The 19,183-nt window shown below is 34.6% G+C and overlaps 1 protein-coding gene across 1 annotated transcript in view; it reads left to right on the top strand.

Moving 5' to 3' along the window:
- The window catches only part of LOC137030693 (transmembrane channel-like protein 3), a 105,794-nt gene that overhangs the window by 54,899 nt on the left and 31,712 nt on the right, over nt 1-19,183 (top strand). The window contains exons 4-6 of the mRNA XM_067401132.1: nt 14,666-14,805; nt 15,905-16,051; nt 17,309-17,384. Of these exons, the coding sequence (XP_067257233.1) occupies nt 14,666-14,805; nt 15,905-16,051; nt 17,309-17,384 (363 nt within the window). The remainder of the gene's footprint in view (nt 1-14,665; nt 14,806-15,904; nt 16,052-17,308; nt 17,385-19,183) is intronic.

Below are 19,183 nucleotides of genomic sequence, written 5' to 3'. Positions count from 1 at the left end.
AATATCTGAGTTCTTTCACTCTGAAAATATCAGCCTTTCTATCAGCTTCACATGTTTGTGAGACTTACTTTCTTATTTTTAGATAGCTCCTGTAATTTTTCTCTTAGCATATTGTCTCTACAATGTAAGGGGTTAAAATTTCAGGAAGTAAAGCATGTGTTGAGTACACAGAATAACGAATGCATTTTGTAAGCAGTTTAGTGTTAACAACACTACTAACTAAAACTATTAAAAAATGTTTATATATTGTTGTTGTTAATTTAAAAAAATATGAACTATTACAACTAACTGAAATAAAAAAGCAAAATAAAAATAAAAAATCGAATAAAAATGACAAATACACTTAAAATGATTTAAACTAAAACTGAAATGGAACCCGAAAATGTAAAATACAAAAAAAAAAACAACAACAAAAAAACCATAAAAGATTAATAAATACTATTATGTATATAAATGAATAATACTAAAATAGTACTGAAGAGGCATGCTAAACACTCACATTTGTCTGAAATTTAGCATTCTTACCAATGTTCAGACAATTACATCATTAAAATTTACAGAAAAGTGACTGTTAGGCGGTACATAATCCTCAATATCTAAGCATATAACTGGCTCCAAATAAATAAGTAACAATAATAATATGATAGTAAGAAATATGCATAATTTCTGTAAAAATAATTTCTTTGATGTTTTGTGTCCTAAGATTCAAAACAACAAAACGGTGAGCTTAATAAGGTCACTCCGCCTACTTATCAAAAAAAGTGGCAGAAAAATAAAACTTGTCTTAGCAGCAGCAATGGTTGTAGAGCTGATCTCTCAGTTGGCTCCAGTATACTCAAAAAAATGAGACAAGTTCACAGGAAGTTCATGTCTGCTTTCCTTTCATATGACAACCCTTTCATGTCTGTCTCCCAGCCGCCTACAGCCTCACTGCAGCAAAAGGGATCTAATCTGCACTTCATACTGAATGTGTACATCAAACCAGCTCAATATTTAATGCAGCCACTTTTAGCCTTGAGACTCTCATATTCTCTTTGAATTATGCAAAGATTCACAACATTATTAACTTTTTTTGTACTGTATTGATCAACGATCAAAATGCAATGGAAACAATAAGATTATAGATGTCTCATTTATTTAGCAGTTTCTAATACTCAACACTGTGTTCTTTGCAGACATAAGGAGGCAGCCTATGAAGGCCTTTTATTATTATTTTATTAAAGTGCTTCTTTAAAACGTCATCTCCCTCACAAAGTAAATGCATGTCCTTTCTTAATGCACAGCAATGGCTAACTTTATATAATGAACAAATCTGTGATGCATATGCACATTATATAACAAGTATTTACTGTGAAATGAACTGGCATCAACAATGCAATCTTAATTTACGTCCACTAGGTGTCAGCAGCGCTCTATTCGCTCAACAGGTTCGTCACGTCACTTCTTATCAGGACTGGCAAAATAACCTTATATGTATATATGACCAGTTGTAAAGTAACTGCACCCACGTGTTTTTGATGCCAAGCTTGACAAATATTTAGAATTATTAGAAAAAATTTTTTTTCAAAAATTTCAAAGATTTTGCATCTCATAAGAGAAGATGTATGCTTAAAAAGTCTTTAAATTAAAAACCATTGACGTGTGTCAAAAAATAAATAAATAAATAATAATGCTGAAATAGCACTTAACTCTCTGCTAGAATAAAACATTCATCAGTCGATTACACAGCAGATTATGACATCCCCAGACTGCTACACAGAAGTTAATTGAAAATATTGTTTTCATTTTTGTACCTTTTGAAGTGTTGACAAGAGATACTAGCAGCATGTCATCTTATCTATCAGCACCCTGTTTCTCTTTAGAGAAATGCCAACTCAGAGGATTGAAAACATCTAAACAATTACTGCTTAAAGTAAGAGAAGGTTTCGCAACATTGTTGTTAGTTGTGACCGCTATCCTTGATCCCATGTAAGATTAAAGGGTTAGTTCACCCAAAAATGAAAATAATGTCATTAATTACTCTCATGTCATTCTACACCCGTAAGACCTTCATTCATCTTCGGAACACAAATTAAGATATTGTTGAGAGCAAAACCATTCAAAATCTCAAGATCCATTAATTTACAAAAAAAAAAAAAAAACATATTTAAATCAGTTCATGTGAGTACAGTGGTTCAATATTAATATTATAAAGTGACGAGAATACATATTGTGCTCCAAAAAAACCCAAAATAATGACTTTTCAACAATATCTTGCAATGGTCGATTTCAAAACACTGCTTCAGAGCTTTACAAATCGAATCAGTGAACCGGAGCGCCAAAGTCACATGACAGGAGATCTGAATCCCTGATTCGATTCGTAAAGCTCCGAAGCAGTGTTTTGAAATTGACCATCACTATATTGTCGTTATTTTGGGTTTTTTTGGCGCACAAAAATATTCTTGTCACTTTATAATATTAATATTGAACCACTGTACTCACATGAACTGATTTAAATATATATATATATATATATATATATATATATATATATATATATATATATATATATATATATATATATATATATATATATATATATATATATATATCAGTGCTTCCCACAGGTTGAAAAATCCTCCTATAACCCATGGCACAAAAATGGTCTACTACATGTGACAAACAAACAATGTGTGATTTGTAACAGTATTTTTATTTATTGAAATTAATTTTAATTAAATAACATATACGTTTAATGACATACTAACATTATGCATTATTATGCATTGTAAATTATGCAAAATTACAGCATTTAAATGGTTCACATTTTCCTATGTTCTCCTTGCTGTCATATAGTGTCTCTCTCAGTGAATGGGACACAGATTTTACTAGTAAAATTTATAAAATGAATAATATATGTGTCAAATAATTTTCTTAGTCTTTTCTTCCTGTGGGGGAGACTACAATAATTTACTATGAATTAAATGGAAATCAAATTAAATACAATTTATTGTGTAACCAAAATACCAATAATGCCCAAAAGAAAAAGAAAAAAACTTAGCGTGTGACTTTTAATTATAAACAAGCCCGAAATACACAGGTACTCTTATTTTGAAATGTCTGTACTATTGCAGGCTGATCTTACAATCGTCTAAAACATTTTATATAAAAGCCATAAAGTAGACATTGTAATAATTCATCAACTTGAGTTCATCAGCAATCACTTGGCATAAATCTGCGCTTTTCATTGATTGAGAATCACTTTGAAACAGTCTGAAGCACTGTTGCGTGAGCTTGTAAAACGCGCAACAGCGCCCCCTTGTGACTTTGCAACATGTAGCGCCATGTAGCGTCAACATGTCAGCGGGAGTAAACAGTTCTGACGCACACATAACTTGCAGGTACGAAACGACTAGTTAATCGATCGCGGATGGTTTCATTATCTTGCGCGGATATAAAAGTATAAGAGGATAAAAATAATAAAAGCAAAAATGTGTCTCCGAATATACTTGGGCGGCCGTTATTATACGTGGGCGGCCCGCCCAAGTAAAGTCTATGTGTGGGAAGCACTGATTATATATATATATATATATTTATATATATTGTAAATTAATGGATCTTGAGAGTTTGAATGACTTTGCTCTAAATAGAGGCCTCACTGAGCCATCAGAGTTCATCAAAAATATCTTAATTTCTGTTCCGAAGATGAACAAATGTCTTACAGGTGTAGAATGACATGAGGGTGAGTAATTAATGACATTATTTTAATTTTTGAGTGAACTAACCCTTTAAGAATAATTTTGTATAAATACCATAGGTGCCACTAGCAACAACAAATAGATTAACAATTAAACATGCTTTTTTTAAATTTAATATTAAAAATATTTAATATTATTTGTATTTTTATATTATTTGTACCTTAATATTATTTTATTATAATCGAGGATTCTATAAAAAAGTAGTTCTGTTCACACTGACAGCGATTAAACCAATGCGGATCGAAGTGTACTTTGGTAGTGGCCGCAACGTGTCGCTGTTCATTTGCACAGACTCAGCTTGTGACCATAAATCTCATAAATCTGTTTGCATGAGTTTTTTTTTTTTTTTTTTTTTTAGATATGTCCCTATGTCCTTTAATTATTAAAAGCCTCTCAACTTGCTTTGTCAGTTAAATTCAGATCAAACCTTTAAGAAACGCCATACTTCTTACCAGTTCAGACACCAAACGTCTTCGTGAGGGGAATCATCCCGCTGATTCCTGCAGTAATCCGTTCCGGTGTTTCTGTCCTCCTCGAGCAAGAAGCCTCGCCATCTTGAACGCGAGCGATCGTGGTCGTGAACGGAGATTTCAGGCAAGTGAACGAGTTGACGTCTCTAACGGGAAATCCCGATCTGTGTATTGACAGATTTTGGATTATTATATTTAGTTTTATATCCAGAATAACTATATAGAGTCAGTTCCACCAAAATCTGGCCCCAAAACGTCACTATTCAAACATATTCCACAAAATGTTACATAGTTTGAATACAAAATTGAATAAAACTCACCAGAGACCCGATTAATGACCCAAAAGAACAGTTCGTGTTACTCTTCAATAAAGCGTTATTTATCGGCGATCTCCGTGTTGTCAACGTTTCGGTAACATCTACTTTAATTTCATTACGTTAGTTGTTTGTTTTTATGTTGAAATCACTTCTTTAAAACTTTGAGGAGATCTGGGAGATTTTTTGTTTTACTACTTTCTCCATAAAGCGGTTTTATTATGTCTTTCTTTTGATTGGTCATTTGACACCTGCAGTGACATTCTTTCTCTTTGATTGGTTGTTTTGGAACTGCATTGTTGAGACAAGTTCAATCTATTTACATAAATTAGCATATATCTAATTTTTCTGTACTTTTTCACTGTTTTATCTCTCTTTGTTCTTACTTAATGGGTTAGTTCACTCAAAAATGAAAATAATGTAATTAATTACTCACCCTCATGCCGTTCCACACCCTTAAGACCTTCGTTAATCTTCGGAATGTAAATTAAGATATTTTTGATGATATCTGATGGCTCAGTGAGGCCTCTATTGACAGCCATTTCTCTCTCAAGATCCATTAATGTACTAAAAACATATTTAAATCAGTTAATGTGAGTACAGTGGTTTAATATTAATATTATAAAGTGACGAGAATATTTTTGTGTGCCAAAAAAAACAAAATAATGACTTATATAGTGATGGGCCGATTTCAAAACACTGCTTTGGAGCTTTGCGAATCGAATCAGTGACTCCAAAGTCACGTGATTTCAGCAGTTTAGCCGTTTGATAGGAGATCTGAGTCACTGATTCGATTCTCAAAGCTCTGAAGCAGTGTTTTGAAATCGGCCCATCACTATATTGTTGAAAAGTCGTTATTTTGTTTTTTTGGCGCACAAAAATATTCTCGTCGCTTTATAATATTAAGGTGTAACTGCTGAACTTGCATGAACTGTTTTAAATATATATTTTAGTACCTTCATGGATCTTGAGAGAGGAAATGTCATTGCTCCCTATGCAGGCATCACTGAGTCATCGGATTTCAACAAAAATATCTTAATTTGTGTTCCGAAGATGAACGAAGGTCTGTAGAGCGACATGAGGGTGAGTAATAAATGACATTATTTTCATTTTTGGGTGAACTAAACCTGGGATCTTCTCTTAGTCTGGCTTCTAAAGAAAATATTATATGTATATGTATTTAAATAGTGTTTATGTATTCTAACGTTGTTTCCAGTGGTAAACTTGTGACTGTATTAACCCTAAGTTTGTCGGGGTAGTTTTGACAGGAATGAAAATGAATCTGAGAGGTAGAAGAGCAGTGCGTTCAGTGGATTGTGCTCACTGATCTATATATTAGCTATATATTTATATAGATCACTGATTGTTTTGAATGTCTTTTCAAATGAAAAGGAAAAAAAAAAAAGTAGACTCCATAAAACAGTTTTTGAAAGTTTTTTTGTTGTGAAAAGTATGTAATCTAGGACTTTCATACAGTGTCATTGTAAAGACTGTAAAGGCCCATTCATACCAAGAATGATAACAATAACAATAGCCATAGGATTTAGTTTTAAAAGTTGTCATAAATTAAAAATAAAAGAGCTGAGTCCACAATGATAACACAGAGGACTGACATGGTTGGAATCACCTTCTGAACAATTTTTGATAGCCGATAAACTATGAAAGCGTTGACAGCCAATTGGAATCCATCCAGCTTTAAGAGCTTGAGCATTTAAAGCTGCAAAATGTTAAATTCAATATTGCATCTAATAGGCATGTGACAGTATCAAATTTTCATTTTGCAATAATTGCTGAATAATTGCTTTATCATGGTAAACGGTATTATCAGTAATAAGTTGCAAAAAAAGTGTTGTAATAGTATAACAGGTTTAAGAACTCTTTTTCTTATAACAACAAAAAACCTCTGAACATTTAAATGCAATAATGCAGTACACAAATTATAAAGTAAAATGTTTCAAACATGTTAAAGTGCAAAAGAATTATAAAGAACAACAGGTAACACTATATAAGGTCTCATTATTTAACGTTAGTTAATGCATTAACTAAGATTAAGAATGAGCAATAGCTACATTTGTTACAGAAGGTATTATTTTATGTTCATATTATTTTAAAAAATATAACTGATCATTGTTAGTTTTAGGTCCATTAAATAATAATTATAACTTTTGACTTTAGTAATGTTAATAAACATTAACTAGAATTTAACATGTTTTAAAATAAACATTAACTAGAATTTAACTATGATTAATAAATGCTATTTTAAATACTATAATAAAAGTATTTTTTTTTATCGTCAGTTTGGTAACATGTTTAACATGTTAACTAATGAAGCCTTAGGTCATCAAGTATTACTGAACAATAACAAATAATCAGATAATTTTCAATCAATTTAGGGCATGTTGTAGTTCATATTAAAATATAAAAATGTTTAAGTTTGAAAATAAATAGCCAATTAAGTCTTTAAGTATTAAGTATATGGTACTGTGAAGAACAACATTGCGAATACCAAAAAAAAAAAAAAAAAAAAAAAACTATAGTACTGCAGCAGCTTTGTTAACGGGGTTCCCGGGATAACCGCTGCATTTCTGCTGTTCCATCAGCGCCCTCTGCTGTCAGAGAGTGAACGTACACTTTCATCCAGCGCGTCTCTTTCACTTTTTCCGCCATGTGCTTCTCCTGCACATTGGGTTTGTGTACATAATGTGCGTGCCTCTTTGATGCCGCATACAGCAATGTTGTGGATTTTATATGGCTGACAGGTAAAAATTTTAATAATTTGTAATAAATAATTATTCACGGTATTTTGAGGTGCCCACGGTAACAATATAGTGTATATTCATTATCGTGATATATCGAATTACCGAATATCAGCATATGTCTAGCATCTAACCTGACTCAGGTCTGTTCACTTCTGTAGTTTTGTGACCATGTAACATGGCATTGTGTTCTTATCAATAGATTTTATTAAACATTTCTTTTTACCAACTTTTCTCATTGTACTCTACCCAAAAGATACTCTACCCTAGTGTCCTTCCATTTGCACCACAAGGTCTTTGATAATGAGAACTGCATTACTGCAAACCAGATAAAACTTTGCAGGATTTACAAAGGGGCATGCAATTACTTTTTGAATTGACATTGGTTATATCACAGCCCAAACGATTCAATTCGGCCAGGCTTTATTGTCTTTTAGAGTTATAGCAATGGTTAAACTACACACTCTGCCTGCAATCCAGATTTCCTCTTTGGGATAATAAATTTGACTTGTCTTGACTTTTCTCTTTTTAGGACAGTCCTCTCATAAAGACCAATCTCTATGGGACTGTGGTAAAGTGAAATGAAGAATGGATTTGTATGATTGTGAGTGAGCTTCAACTTGACCTGTGGTTGGCCCACCAATGTATTTTAAAAATTATATACTTAATTTTTATATTTTTATATTTTTTGGCAGATGCTGGAATGTTTATCAAATAATTAGAAACAACTAGATACAAAGAACAACTAATACAAGAAAACAATAGTAATCACTGTTTCCTAACTGAATTTATAGTAGATGATGGTTCTAAATGTGTTTGTCATTCAGCTTGATTTTACTCTTCTTGGCATGATAACTGATATCATAATAAGATTGGAATGATAACTGACGCTATGTTTGGGAAGGGGTCAGTTTACGTTACTGTTTCAGCACAGCTCAAATGCGATCAATAAGCCTCATTGATTTGTTTTATTGGGTTAAATGTCAAATTGAAACCTGACCTCTGGGACTGTAATTTGTCGTTTGTTTCAGGGCTCAAGATAGACAGTCGGCTGTGAAAACAAAATACAACAAAATGGCTCAATACATATGATTCTGATAAATGATGACATCATTGCTTTTAAAGGAACACTCCACTTTTTTTGAAAATAGGCTCATTTTCCAACTCCCCTAGAGTTAAACAGTTGAGTTTTACCGTTTTCGAATCCATTCAGCCGATCTCCGGTTCTGGCGGTACCACTTTTAGCATAGCTTATCATAGTTCATTGAATCTGATTAGACCGTTAGCATTGCACTTAAAAATGACCAAAAAGTTTTGATATGTTTCCTATTTAAAACTTGACTCTTCTGTAGTTACATCGTGTACTAAGACCGACGGAAAATAAAAAGTTGTGATTTTCTAGGCTGATATGGCTAGGAACTATACTCTCATTCCGGCGTAATAATCAAGGAACTTTGCTGCCGTTCCATGGCTGCAGCAGGCGCAATGATATTACGCAGCGTCTCTCACATACGTCTCCATGGTTGCAAGGCACGTTCCCTATGCAAGCAGGGGCTCACGGGCACTGCGTAATATCATTGCACTGCTGCAGCCATGGAACGGCAGCAAAGTTCCTTGATTATTACGCCGGAATGAGAGTATAGTTCCTAGCCATATCAGCCTAGAAAACCGCAACTTTTTATTTTCCGTCGGTCTTAGTACACGATTTAACTACAGAAGAGTCAAGTTTTAAATAGAAGGAATATCAAAACTCTTTGCTATCGGTCTAATCAGATTCAATGAACTATGCTAAGCTATGCTAAAAGTGGTACTGCCAGAACCGGAGATCGGCTGAATGGATTCGAAAACGGTAAAACTCAACTGTTTAACTCTAGAGGAGTTGGAAAATTAGCCTATTTTCAAAAAAAGTGGAGTGTTCCTTTAAAGGTAACTGATGAATGATGAAAAATGACAGCCAATCAGAATCCATCCTGCTTTAAAGAGCTTGAGACAAAACTCAATGTGCGCTTATAATAAACAGTACGATATCGTCCGAGAAATAAAGCACAGAGGTGTTGTGCGCGCTGTGTGAACATGATGGTTAGTTATTGTAGTTTTAGACTAAATGTGAACATGCATTTACTCATCTCACTTGCACAAAAACATTCGGTATTCCTCAAAATGATTAAAAACACTGAAACTCAATCTAAGAACTTTACGCAAACTTGTAATAATTAACTATATTAAATTACACAAATATACTTTATGTATTTAATCTCACTTTAATAACCAGTATCTTTGCTGCTGACTTTCAATGATCCAATTCAACCGTACTAATAAGTAAAATTACTTTAGATTTAGAAATAAGAGTGTTGAACTTCCTTTTCTTGTATCCTATTCTCTTTTTAATCCATAATGGCAGCACAGCTGAAAGGTTTGTTTGAGCTGCGCCCTCTACTGGCGTAAATATGCATTTCCTTCAGATTGAGGCTTATTCATTGCACTTTTGGTCTGAAAGGGCCTTAACATTTGCCAAAAATGTAACATTTGTGTTGGTATTACACATTACTTTTCATAAAAATTAACTAAGTAACGAAATTAGTTACTTTTTTAGGGAGTAACGCAATATTGTAATGCATTACTTTTAAAAGTAACTTTCCCCAACATTGGTTATCATTATAGTTATCTTTACAGTTATCTTCCTTTGAGTGAATGGGCCTTAAAAGTATGCATGCATTCTAAGGAATGAGAGAATGAACATAATGAGAGAACATTAACAAAGGCCTATTAAAACTGTACTCTGGATTTAATTTAATTAATTTCCGCTTGTAACAATAGGACTGCACAATGCTCATGCACCAAATTTTTATCACATAATTTAGTGTGCTGTAGGCTGTAGCTAATAAAAACACAGAGTGCAGAGCAGAAAGATTGCTAAAAAAAAAAGGTATTTTCCTCACATGCACCCTCTTAATGTAATTATAATGAGATTTAGTCAATATTGCAGTATATTGATGGTCGAAAACATTGAAATGAAAACATTTTTTGGCATGTCACCTAAAAAATCCAGTATGTTCATAGAAATGTGTTTTGCATTTGACATAAGTAGATTAAAACAGTGGCCAGTAACACGCCTACTATATGGGGTAAAAATAACCACAATTCTTAGTGAATAATCAGAATAATGAAAATTAATGAGGAATTAATTTTTAATAATCAGAATAATGAGAAGGCAGCACCTCCTCAAGAGAGACAGGATGAGAAAAACATAAATATTACAAAAACAAAACTACGCAAACATTGCAAAATTTGTATAAATCACTCGCTTTTCTGAAGTAACACTGTCTAACAGCGACACCCGCAGGTAAAGTTACAGCAGGAGTCCACGTCTGTCTTGCCTCCCCTGAGCCCATTGACTTTTAACAGATCCCCTAAAGCGTATGCTGGGTTTAGTGGGGGGTAATTGAGAATGAATGGGGGAAAGTTACATGAGAGGAGGCAGTGCCTTCTATCGCGCTATGATTGGATGTGATTGGTTCACACGATAAATCCCACCTCCCGACAAAGAATAATAACTTCTCCTATTGTTCATTGTAAGTTAATGCATTAACTAAAATTATCTAATGGGACCTTATTGTAAAGTGTTACCTATTGTTCTTTATAATTATTTTGTACTTTTACATTTATATATTTTGTTTCTTGTTTTATTGTATTTAAATGTTCAGAGTTCTTTTTGTTATAAGATTTTTTTACTACAACCCTGTTGTAGTACTCCAACACACTTTTTGCAACTTATTTCAATATTGTGATAATACCGTATACCGTGATAAAAGATTCAGCAATTATCGTAACATGAAAATTTGATACTGTCACATGCCTGTATTATTCACATATCTTTATTATTATTTGAATATCTGTGTACTGTTGTTGTCTCTGTGCACTGGAAGCTGCTTCTGTCACTAAAACAAATTCCTTGTGTGTGCAAATGTACTTAAAAGGATAGTTCACCCAAAAATGAAAATTTGATGTTTATCTGCTTACCCCCAGCGCATCCAAGATGTAGGTGACTTTGTTTCTTCAGCAGAACACAAATGATGATTTTTAACTCCAACCGTTGCCGTCTGTCAGTCAAATAATGCTAGTGTGCAAGACATCACTGCCACTGTCAGAGCGCGATTAGACCTCACTAAGCGAGTGCTGAACGCAGTTGGACATAGTGGTGTATTAGAGTTAAAAAATTATATAAATACTGTTCAGTTTCTCGCACAAACCGATCGTTTTGTGTCTTAGGACATCAATGTGTCGTCACGAGCCGCAGGGTTTAATTTGGACTTGTCTATGCAAATTTTATTTACTATTATAGTAGAAGTTCCCATCCACTGCTATTATACGACTGACAGACGGCAACGGTTGGAGTTAAAAATCATCATTTGTGTTCTACTGAAAAAACAAAGTCATCTACATCTTGGACGTGTTGGGGGTAAGCAGATAAACATCAAATTTTCATTTTTGGGTGAACTATCCCTTTAACAATAAATCTCTTTCTGATTCTGATATTAAAAATAGCACTTTAGAACTGTAGCACTTTAGAACACTTTGGTGTTCTACATGGGCCGAGTGTTTTTTCCTGGAATAGGCCTTTTTCCTGATGTGTCCTATAAAAGAGTCTAAATTAGACTTCTGCTTATGGAAAAGTGAAAGTGGTGAGCTAGAGTTACATATGGCACATTATAATATTGAGCTACAATGGGCCTTTTTTCTTTCACAAGAGGGGACATTTATTTTCCTTGTACGTGACTATTGTTTAATTTCAGTATACTCTAAGGCCACTTTATAAGGAAAACTGGAAATTCGCCCATGTGTGCCTACTTAAAATTCAGTGTGCATTTTTCAGGTATATTATATGCTGGTTTATTGCCGCTCAGACAAAACTCCAGAGTAAATTAAAGTGAATGATCACAGCACAGAACACTAACTAGTGTCAAGAGAAAAATTGAAAATCTAGTATGTCTGTGGGTTTCCCGGGGGACCTTGAAAATTTCATTTAAAGTAGGATGTTTAAAGGAATGGGAGTGTTTGTGTTGGTGTGCGGTTTAAAAAATGACATATTTAGAGGTTTGGCATCATCTCATGCCTCTTGATTGCGACGTTGCAACTTGGATAAACATGACAAATGAGATTTAAGAGCTACAGCAGAGAGGAAGGTTATGAGTGAAAAGCTAACGAAAATATGTTCTAAGAACATTTTGATAATGTTACCATTAATTTGCAAAAAAACAAAGTAATTTCTAATGTTCAAAACATCAATTTTTCTTTAAATATATATATATATATAAAAAAAAAAAAAAAAAAAAAACATTCTTCCCTGGTTACTCAAATGTTAAGGGAACATTTAAAGGGATAGTTCACCCAAAAATGTGATGTTTATCTGCTTACCCCCAAGATGTAGGTGACTTTGTTTCTTCAGTAGAAAACAAATTATGATTTTTAACTCAAACCGTTGCCGTCTGACAGCCGTATAATGCGTGTCAATGGTATGACAATTTATAAGAGTCAAAAAAACATGCATAGACAAATTCATATTAAACCCGGAAACAATTAGTAACATTTAAAGTAATTCGGAAACAATTAGTAACATTTAAAAAAAAACTAAAACATTTCAATAAAAAAACACCAAATAACTCTGACCGAATGTTCTATTAACATTACAGTACTGTTTGCTTATAACCAGAACATTATCTTAAATCCTGAGAATGTTCCCTGTTTGCTGGGTAATGACTTAAACGTATGAATGTCTTAAAGGGGTCATAAACTGCGATTTTTACATCAATAATTGTCATAATTTAGAAATGAAAGGTATTTTTCCTACCTGATTTTAGCCCTCTGGTTTGAACGCTCTGTTTTAAGGGGCGTGTCTGCTGTGAGACTTCAGTGTAGACACACTCTGCTGTGATTGGCTGACACCTTTGCATATGAAATAGCTAAGTATCAAAACTTTTAGCATGTTTTTACTATTACAGCTCTCGAGGTTTACTAATCATGAAAAGTGTTGATTATAGCATATTTAGATCGTGGCATGAAAGGTTGCAGTGATGAACATTGTAGCCGATCACAGACATGTTGTTGAGCGCATGAAAGCAGTGATCTCATCATTGCAACTCAATTTCTGCACACTAACGAATGCTTTCATCATAACTAACAGTGCAAACTTGATGTAACTAAGAGATTTGTTGAATGAAACGGGAGTTTTGCCGCGAGTCCAGAACTCAGTCACTGATAAACTCGTTTGATTGACAGCTCCAGCGATTGTAAAGGGAACGTTCTTTGATTATATAATTTAAATAACAGATTATTTTTGTCCTACTAAAAGAAACAATGGGAAGTTGATCATTTAGTCACTGGTTTGATTTACTGACAATAAATTATTTTGAGACCTAAACATCTCACTGTAGGCCTGTATGAATCGTTGCACATCAGAAATCACTGGTGAGTTTGGTTAGACATGTATACACATAATACGTACATACCAAGCGATCTGTAGCAAAGCATTATAGTGACACAGTAAAAATATTTTTACTCAGATAAGTGTTTTGCTTGGTTCCTGTCGAATCCAATATAGAAGGCACAGCATCGTATTTTTAATTTCAGGCTCTCTGTAAATCCAATGCAGCTACTGTGTTTTTCCACAACCTGGCACTATACAACACTCTTCAAAGGAATGTTCATCGCTTAGTTGCTCGATCCAGTGTTAGCGTCACATCTGATATTTACCTACTACTACTTGTTGCGCTTAAATCAGTGGGCGGGGCTACTGGACTTTAGGGTTAGTGATGTCACCGACCCGGGAAGAAGCTCGTTGTAGTCCCTACCAGCTGTTTGTTGTAGTACTTAAAAAGTGAAATCTCTCCCTTTGCATTGAACTTTGAGCGTTGCAGATGTTGTTTATGCTGAAACAGCAACATTACACACTAACTAAAGTCAAAACAGGGAAATCATAATCAAGGACACCTTTGAAAATGGCACAATGGTATTGTATGTCATCAGAATATAGCACACAAACAGTGTAATGATGAATTTATACTACTTGTTTTGAGTGAATAATGACTTAAATATTTAAGTTTAAACAATAAAAAAAAATGTTATTGTACGGTATCAGAATATAGCGCACAAGTACTGTGATGATAATTTTATGCTGCTTGCTTTTGTCCTATTTGTCCCATTCACTTTTATTGTGTGACAAGCAGAAGCTCAGACATTCTGCTTTTGTGTTTCATAGAAGAAAGAACAACATGGGGGTGAGTAAAAAAAATAAATAAATAATAATAATAATAATAATGTTGTATAATATTTGTATAGAGGTCTCAGAATAGTGTTTACATCTACTCTCTTGTTTGAATCACTTTGTACAGAAGCGTGTGCATTCATCGCCAGGTTGCAGCTCTCACGCTGTCCCTTTAAGAAGCCAGTACAGCTGTCACTGGAGTGATTGTCTGAGCTTAAACTCCTCTGGTGGAGGGGCTTATGCAGCGCTTCAGCAGGATCCAATCAGGCAGGTAGCACTCCTCGTTCTGCTCCCCCCAGAGTCCCATCAGCAACACCCTCACAGGAGAACTCCTACAGATGGGACACATGCTCACTAAAGACTGCAGAAAGTTTTAATGCTGGGAAATGAGTGAAATGGCAGAACCAGCAACAATAACCAGACCCCTGATATCCTCCAAGCGGCACAAGAGCATAAGAAAGAATTCCAAAAGGATTTATTCCCCTTATCAAGACGATAATGGGTAAGTTGGCTTTTTGACCAATTCTGACTCGATTTATTTTTTTTTACTGCAAATTGCATTGCCTTATTTCACACATGACACTTGTAGACTAGATAATTCAGTCTTTATTAGGAATATTTATGCTTTGCAGTGGAACAGTAATATTTATTTTAAGAGTAACGTTCCTATATTTATATATTTAAAAATTTATATTAATTTATCTCTATAAATTCTTGTATACCATAATGATTCATAATTTTTAGTCTGATTTCAATAATACATGGAATTGATAAGATGCACATTGCACGTTACGTGTGTGTGTGTGTGTGTGTGTGCGCGTGTGTGCGTGTGTGTGTGTGTGCGCGTGTGTGTGTGTGTGTGTGTGTGTGTGTGTGTGTGTGTGTGTGTGTGTGTGTGTGTGTAATACACACACAGATGGAGGGTTATGAATCCAGTTCACCTTCATCCTCCAAAGTGTGTTTATGTATATTGGAGTATCAAATAAAATTAATTGATTTACATTTAACCATTTATTTTTTAATAAGAATAAGTGTAATAATGTACTTTAATAAACAAATAATAATGATAATGTCATATTATAATTATAACATGATCATGAAAAATATCTCTGTGTGTGTGTATGTATATATATATATATATATATATATTGTATATATATATATATATATATATATATATATGTGTGTGTGTGTGTATTGTTTGCATGTATATGTATTGTTTCTGCATACACTTGTATTTTTCATGTTCTTTTTTCATACCACATAAAGCAACAGTTTTATTATGTGCTGCACAAATAAAAATCAAATGTTACTATGTTACTGTCAGATTAATGAAAGTGAATATTGATCTTTGGCTGTGTTTCAGAGCATCTGATGATGAGGATAAGGATGGAGAGAGAGTGGACAGTAATGATCCAGAGGAGATGTTCCAGAACATTCAGCTTCAGAAGGAAATCATCGCCAACATCCGAACCAAACCTTGGCCAATCAGATGCAAGCTAAAAGTGCTCAAGTAAGACCCCACCAAGAAAATATTATCAGAATTTCTGCACATCTTGTATATAGTTATTACAGATCATAAAGTTGTATTGTTCTCTAGTGAAACAAGATAAAAAAGATAGAATATTTATAAGTTCAGCATTTATAAGGCCAAAAAGTGGGCGTAGAATGTTTCAGGCTCTTGATATACATTATAATGTGCTGTAAAGGTATTTTTAAGTTGAGGCCAATAGAGAGCCTGTGATGCTAGAGAGTAGGATTTAATACATAAGTAGGAATAATGACAAGAAATAAGCATTATTTATTTTTAAGATTATTATTTGACCCCATTACAGCCATTATTCTTCTTAGAAACGGTATTCCAAAATGTTTGAAACTGATGATAATGGCTGAGGAAAGCATCTGTGCATTAAACCCGTAAGGTAAATAACAATTAACTTTCACTGCTTGAATGCGTCCGCCATATTTACAACATGATGCCTGGAGAACAAACTAAATTGGCTGAGTAATTGTTTCATTAGCCTGACCAGCAGTTTCTCATTTTACTGGGTACGGATTACTGCAGCTTCTTTGGGCGAGGATGCACAAATGTTACGGCAAGAGAACATTTTGGTTATTTCTGTATGCTCCTGGAAAAGCCTTGCCAACATATTGTACAATGCAATGCAGCTGCTTTTAATGTCGGATTAAAATTGCTACTTAAATAATGTTTAAAATATATTTCGATGGAATGGAGCAGCACATGTCAGTTATCAACATAAGCTTTTAGTATTTATTTATTTCAGGGGTTCTGAATGTTTACATCCACCCTATTGTCTAAAAAATTATGATTATACAACTAATGCTTTTATTAGCACATATCTTTGAAGTTACTTATAATAACTGACAGGTTTATGCCTGATGGTGCACGGAAGAGATGCATGTTACATTTTATGAGTGTCCCCATCATCTTTGGGTGAGCGCCCATGATTACATACACCCCCACCCACCCCCAAAAATCAATTTTCCATCTGTAGTTGTTTGATTCCTCTATTATGTTACCATTGAATTTATGGTGTTTTGTTTTTATTAATAAAGAAACCGATGAAGTGCTACTGTTAATGGGTAAAGCATCGATGAAATGCAAATATTAATAAAGTGTGCTAGAGTTCAGGTTCACAGAACAGGAAAGCCTTCTATTATTGCCTTCACTGTCAGCACCCACAGCTGTCAGTCCACAGCAGGATATGGTGTAGATCGCTGAAGCTCAGTGTATTTGTGTGTGTTTCAGGCAAGCCAGGGAGATTGTTCTGAAGTATGAGGGCAGACTGACCAGGACACGAGGTTACCAGGCAGCCGGGGCAGATGTATGTTTTGTGCAACCTTTTATCTACATAATTTGTGTTCACTGTGTTCATTGTTTTTTTGTTTCTTTTTTAATTATATTCACCTTTTGTATTGGCAGTATACAGTATCTGAACAAGTTGTGCATGTAGCTTAGATCATTATTGATGGGGTTTTTTAGTGCAAGTATTGCTATTGGTCTGTCTGTCATCTATGTATCATTCCATCTCTATCCGTCTTATCTATCTGTCTGTCTTTCTATCTATCTACTGGTGCATCTCAATAAATTGGAATGTCGAGGAAAAGTTCATTTATTTCAGTAATTCAACTTAAATTGTGGAACTCGTGACTGAAGTGCACACAGACTGAAGTACTTTAAGTCTTTGGTTCTTTTAATTGTGATGATTTTGGCTTACATTTAACAAAAACACCAATTCATTATCTCAATAGATCAATAAAAAAAGGATATTTTAAACAGAAATGTTAGGCTTCTGAAAAGTATGTTCATTTCTATGCACTCAATACTTGGTTGGGGCTCCTTTTGCATGAATTGCTGCATCAATGCGACGTGGCATGGAGGCGATCAGCCTGTGGCACTGCTCAGGTATAATGGAAGCCCAGGTTGCTTTGATAGCGGCCTTCAGGTCATCTGCATTGTTGGGTCTGGTGTCTCTCATTTTCCTCTCATAGATTCTCTATGGGGTTCAGCTCAGGCAAGTTTGCTGGCCAATCAAGCACAGTAACACCATGGTCATTGAACCAGCTTTTGGTACCTTTGGCAGTGTGGGAAATGAAATCAGCATCTCCATAAAGCTTGTCAGCAGAGGGAAGCATGAAGTGCTCTAAAATTTCCTGGTAGATGGCTGCGTTGACTCTGGACTTCAGAAAACACAGTGGACCGACACCAGCAGATGACATGGCAGCCCAAATCATCACTGACTGTGGAAACTTCACACTGGACTTCAAGCAACATGGTTTCTGTGCTTCTCCACTCTTCCTCCAGACTCTGGGACCTTGATTTCCAAATGAAATGCAAAATTTACTTTCATCTGAAAAGAGGACTTTGGACCACTGAGCCACAGTCCAGTTCTTTTTCTCCTTAGCCCAGGTAAGACGCTTCTGGCATTGTCTTTGGTTCAGAAGTGGCTTGGTACGTGGACTGTGACAGTTGCAGCCCATTTCCTGAGCACGTCTGTGTGTGGTGGCTCTTGATGCACTGACTCCAGCTTCAGTCCACTCCTTTTGAATCTCTCCTAAGTTCTTAAATCGGCTTCGCCTGACAATCTTCTGAAGCCTGCTGTCATTCCTGTCAACAGCTCTTTCAGCAATGACCCTCTGTGGCTTACCCTCATTGTAGAGGGTCTTGATGATCGACTTCTGGACAACTGTCAAGTCAGCAGACTTCCCCATGACTGCTGTTGGGATTACTGACTGATTGTTACTGACTGACTGACGTTCTGTCTGTTGTTCTGTCTGTCCTTCTATCTATCTATCTATCTATCTATCTATCTATCTATCTATCTATCTATCTATCTATCTATCTATCTATCTATCTATCTATCTATCTATCTATCTATCTATCGTTATTTCTATCTATCTATCTATCTATCGTTATTTCTATCTATCTATCTGTCTGTCTGTGTCTATCATCTTTATCTGTCTTATCTATCTCTGTCTGTCGTTCTGTCTGTCATTCTACTATCTGTCTTCCCTATCTGTCAATCTATCTATCTATCTATTTATCTATCTGTCTATCTTTCTATTTGTCTGTCTGTCGTTATGTCTGTCGTTCTGTCTGTCGTTCTATCTATCTGTCTGTCTT

The sequence above is a fragment of the Chanodichthys erythropterus genome, chromosome 11 (assembly GCF_024489055.1).
Source record: "Chanodichthys erythropterus isolate Z2021 chromosome 11, ASM2448905v1, whole genome shotgun sequence".
NCBI classification, from domain to species: domain Eukaryota; kingdom Metazoa; phylum Chordata; class Actinopteri; order Cypriniformes; family Xenocyprididae; genus Chanodichthys; species Chanodichthys erythropterus.
This window is presented reverse-complemented; position numbering and strand designations above follow the sequence as displayed.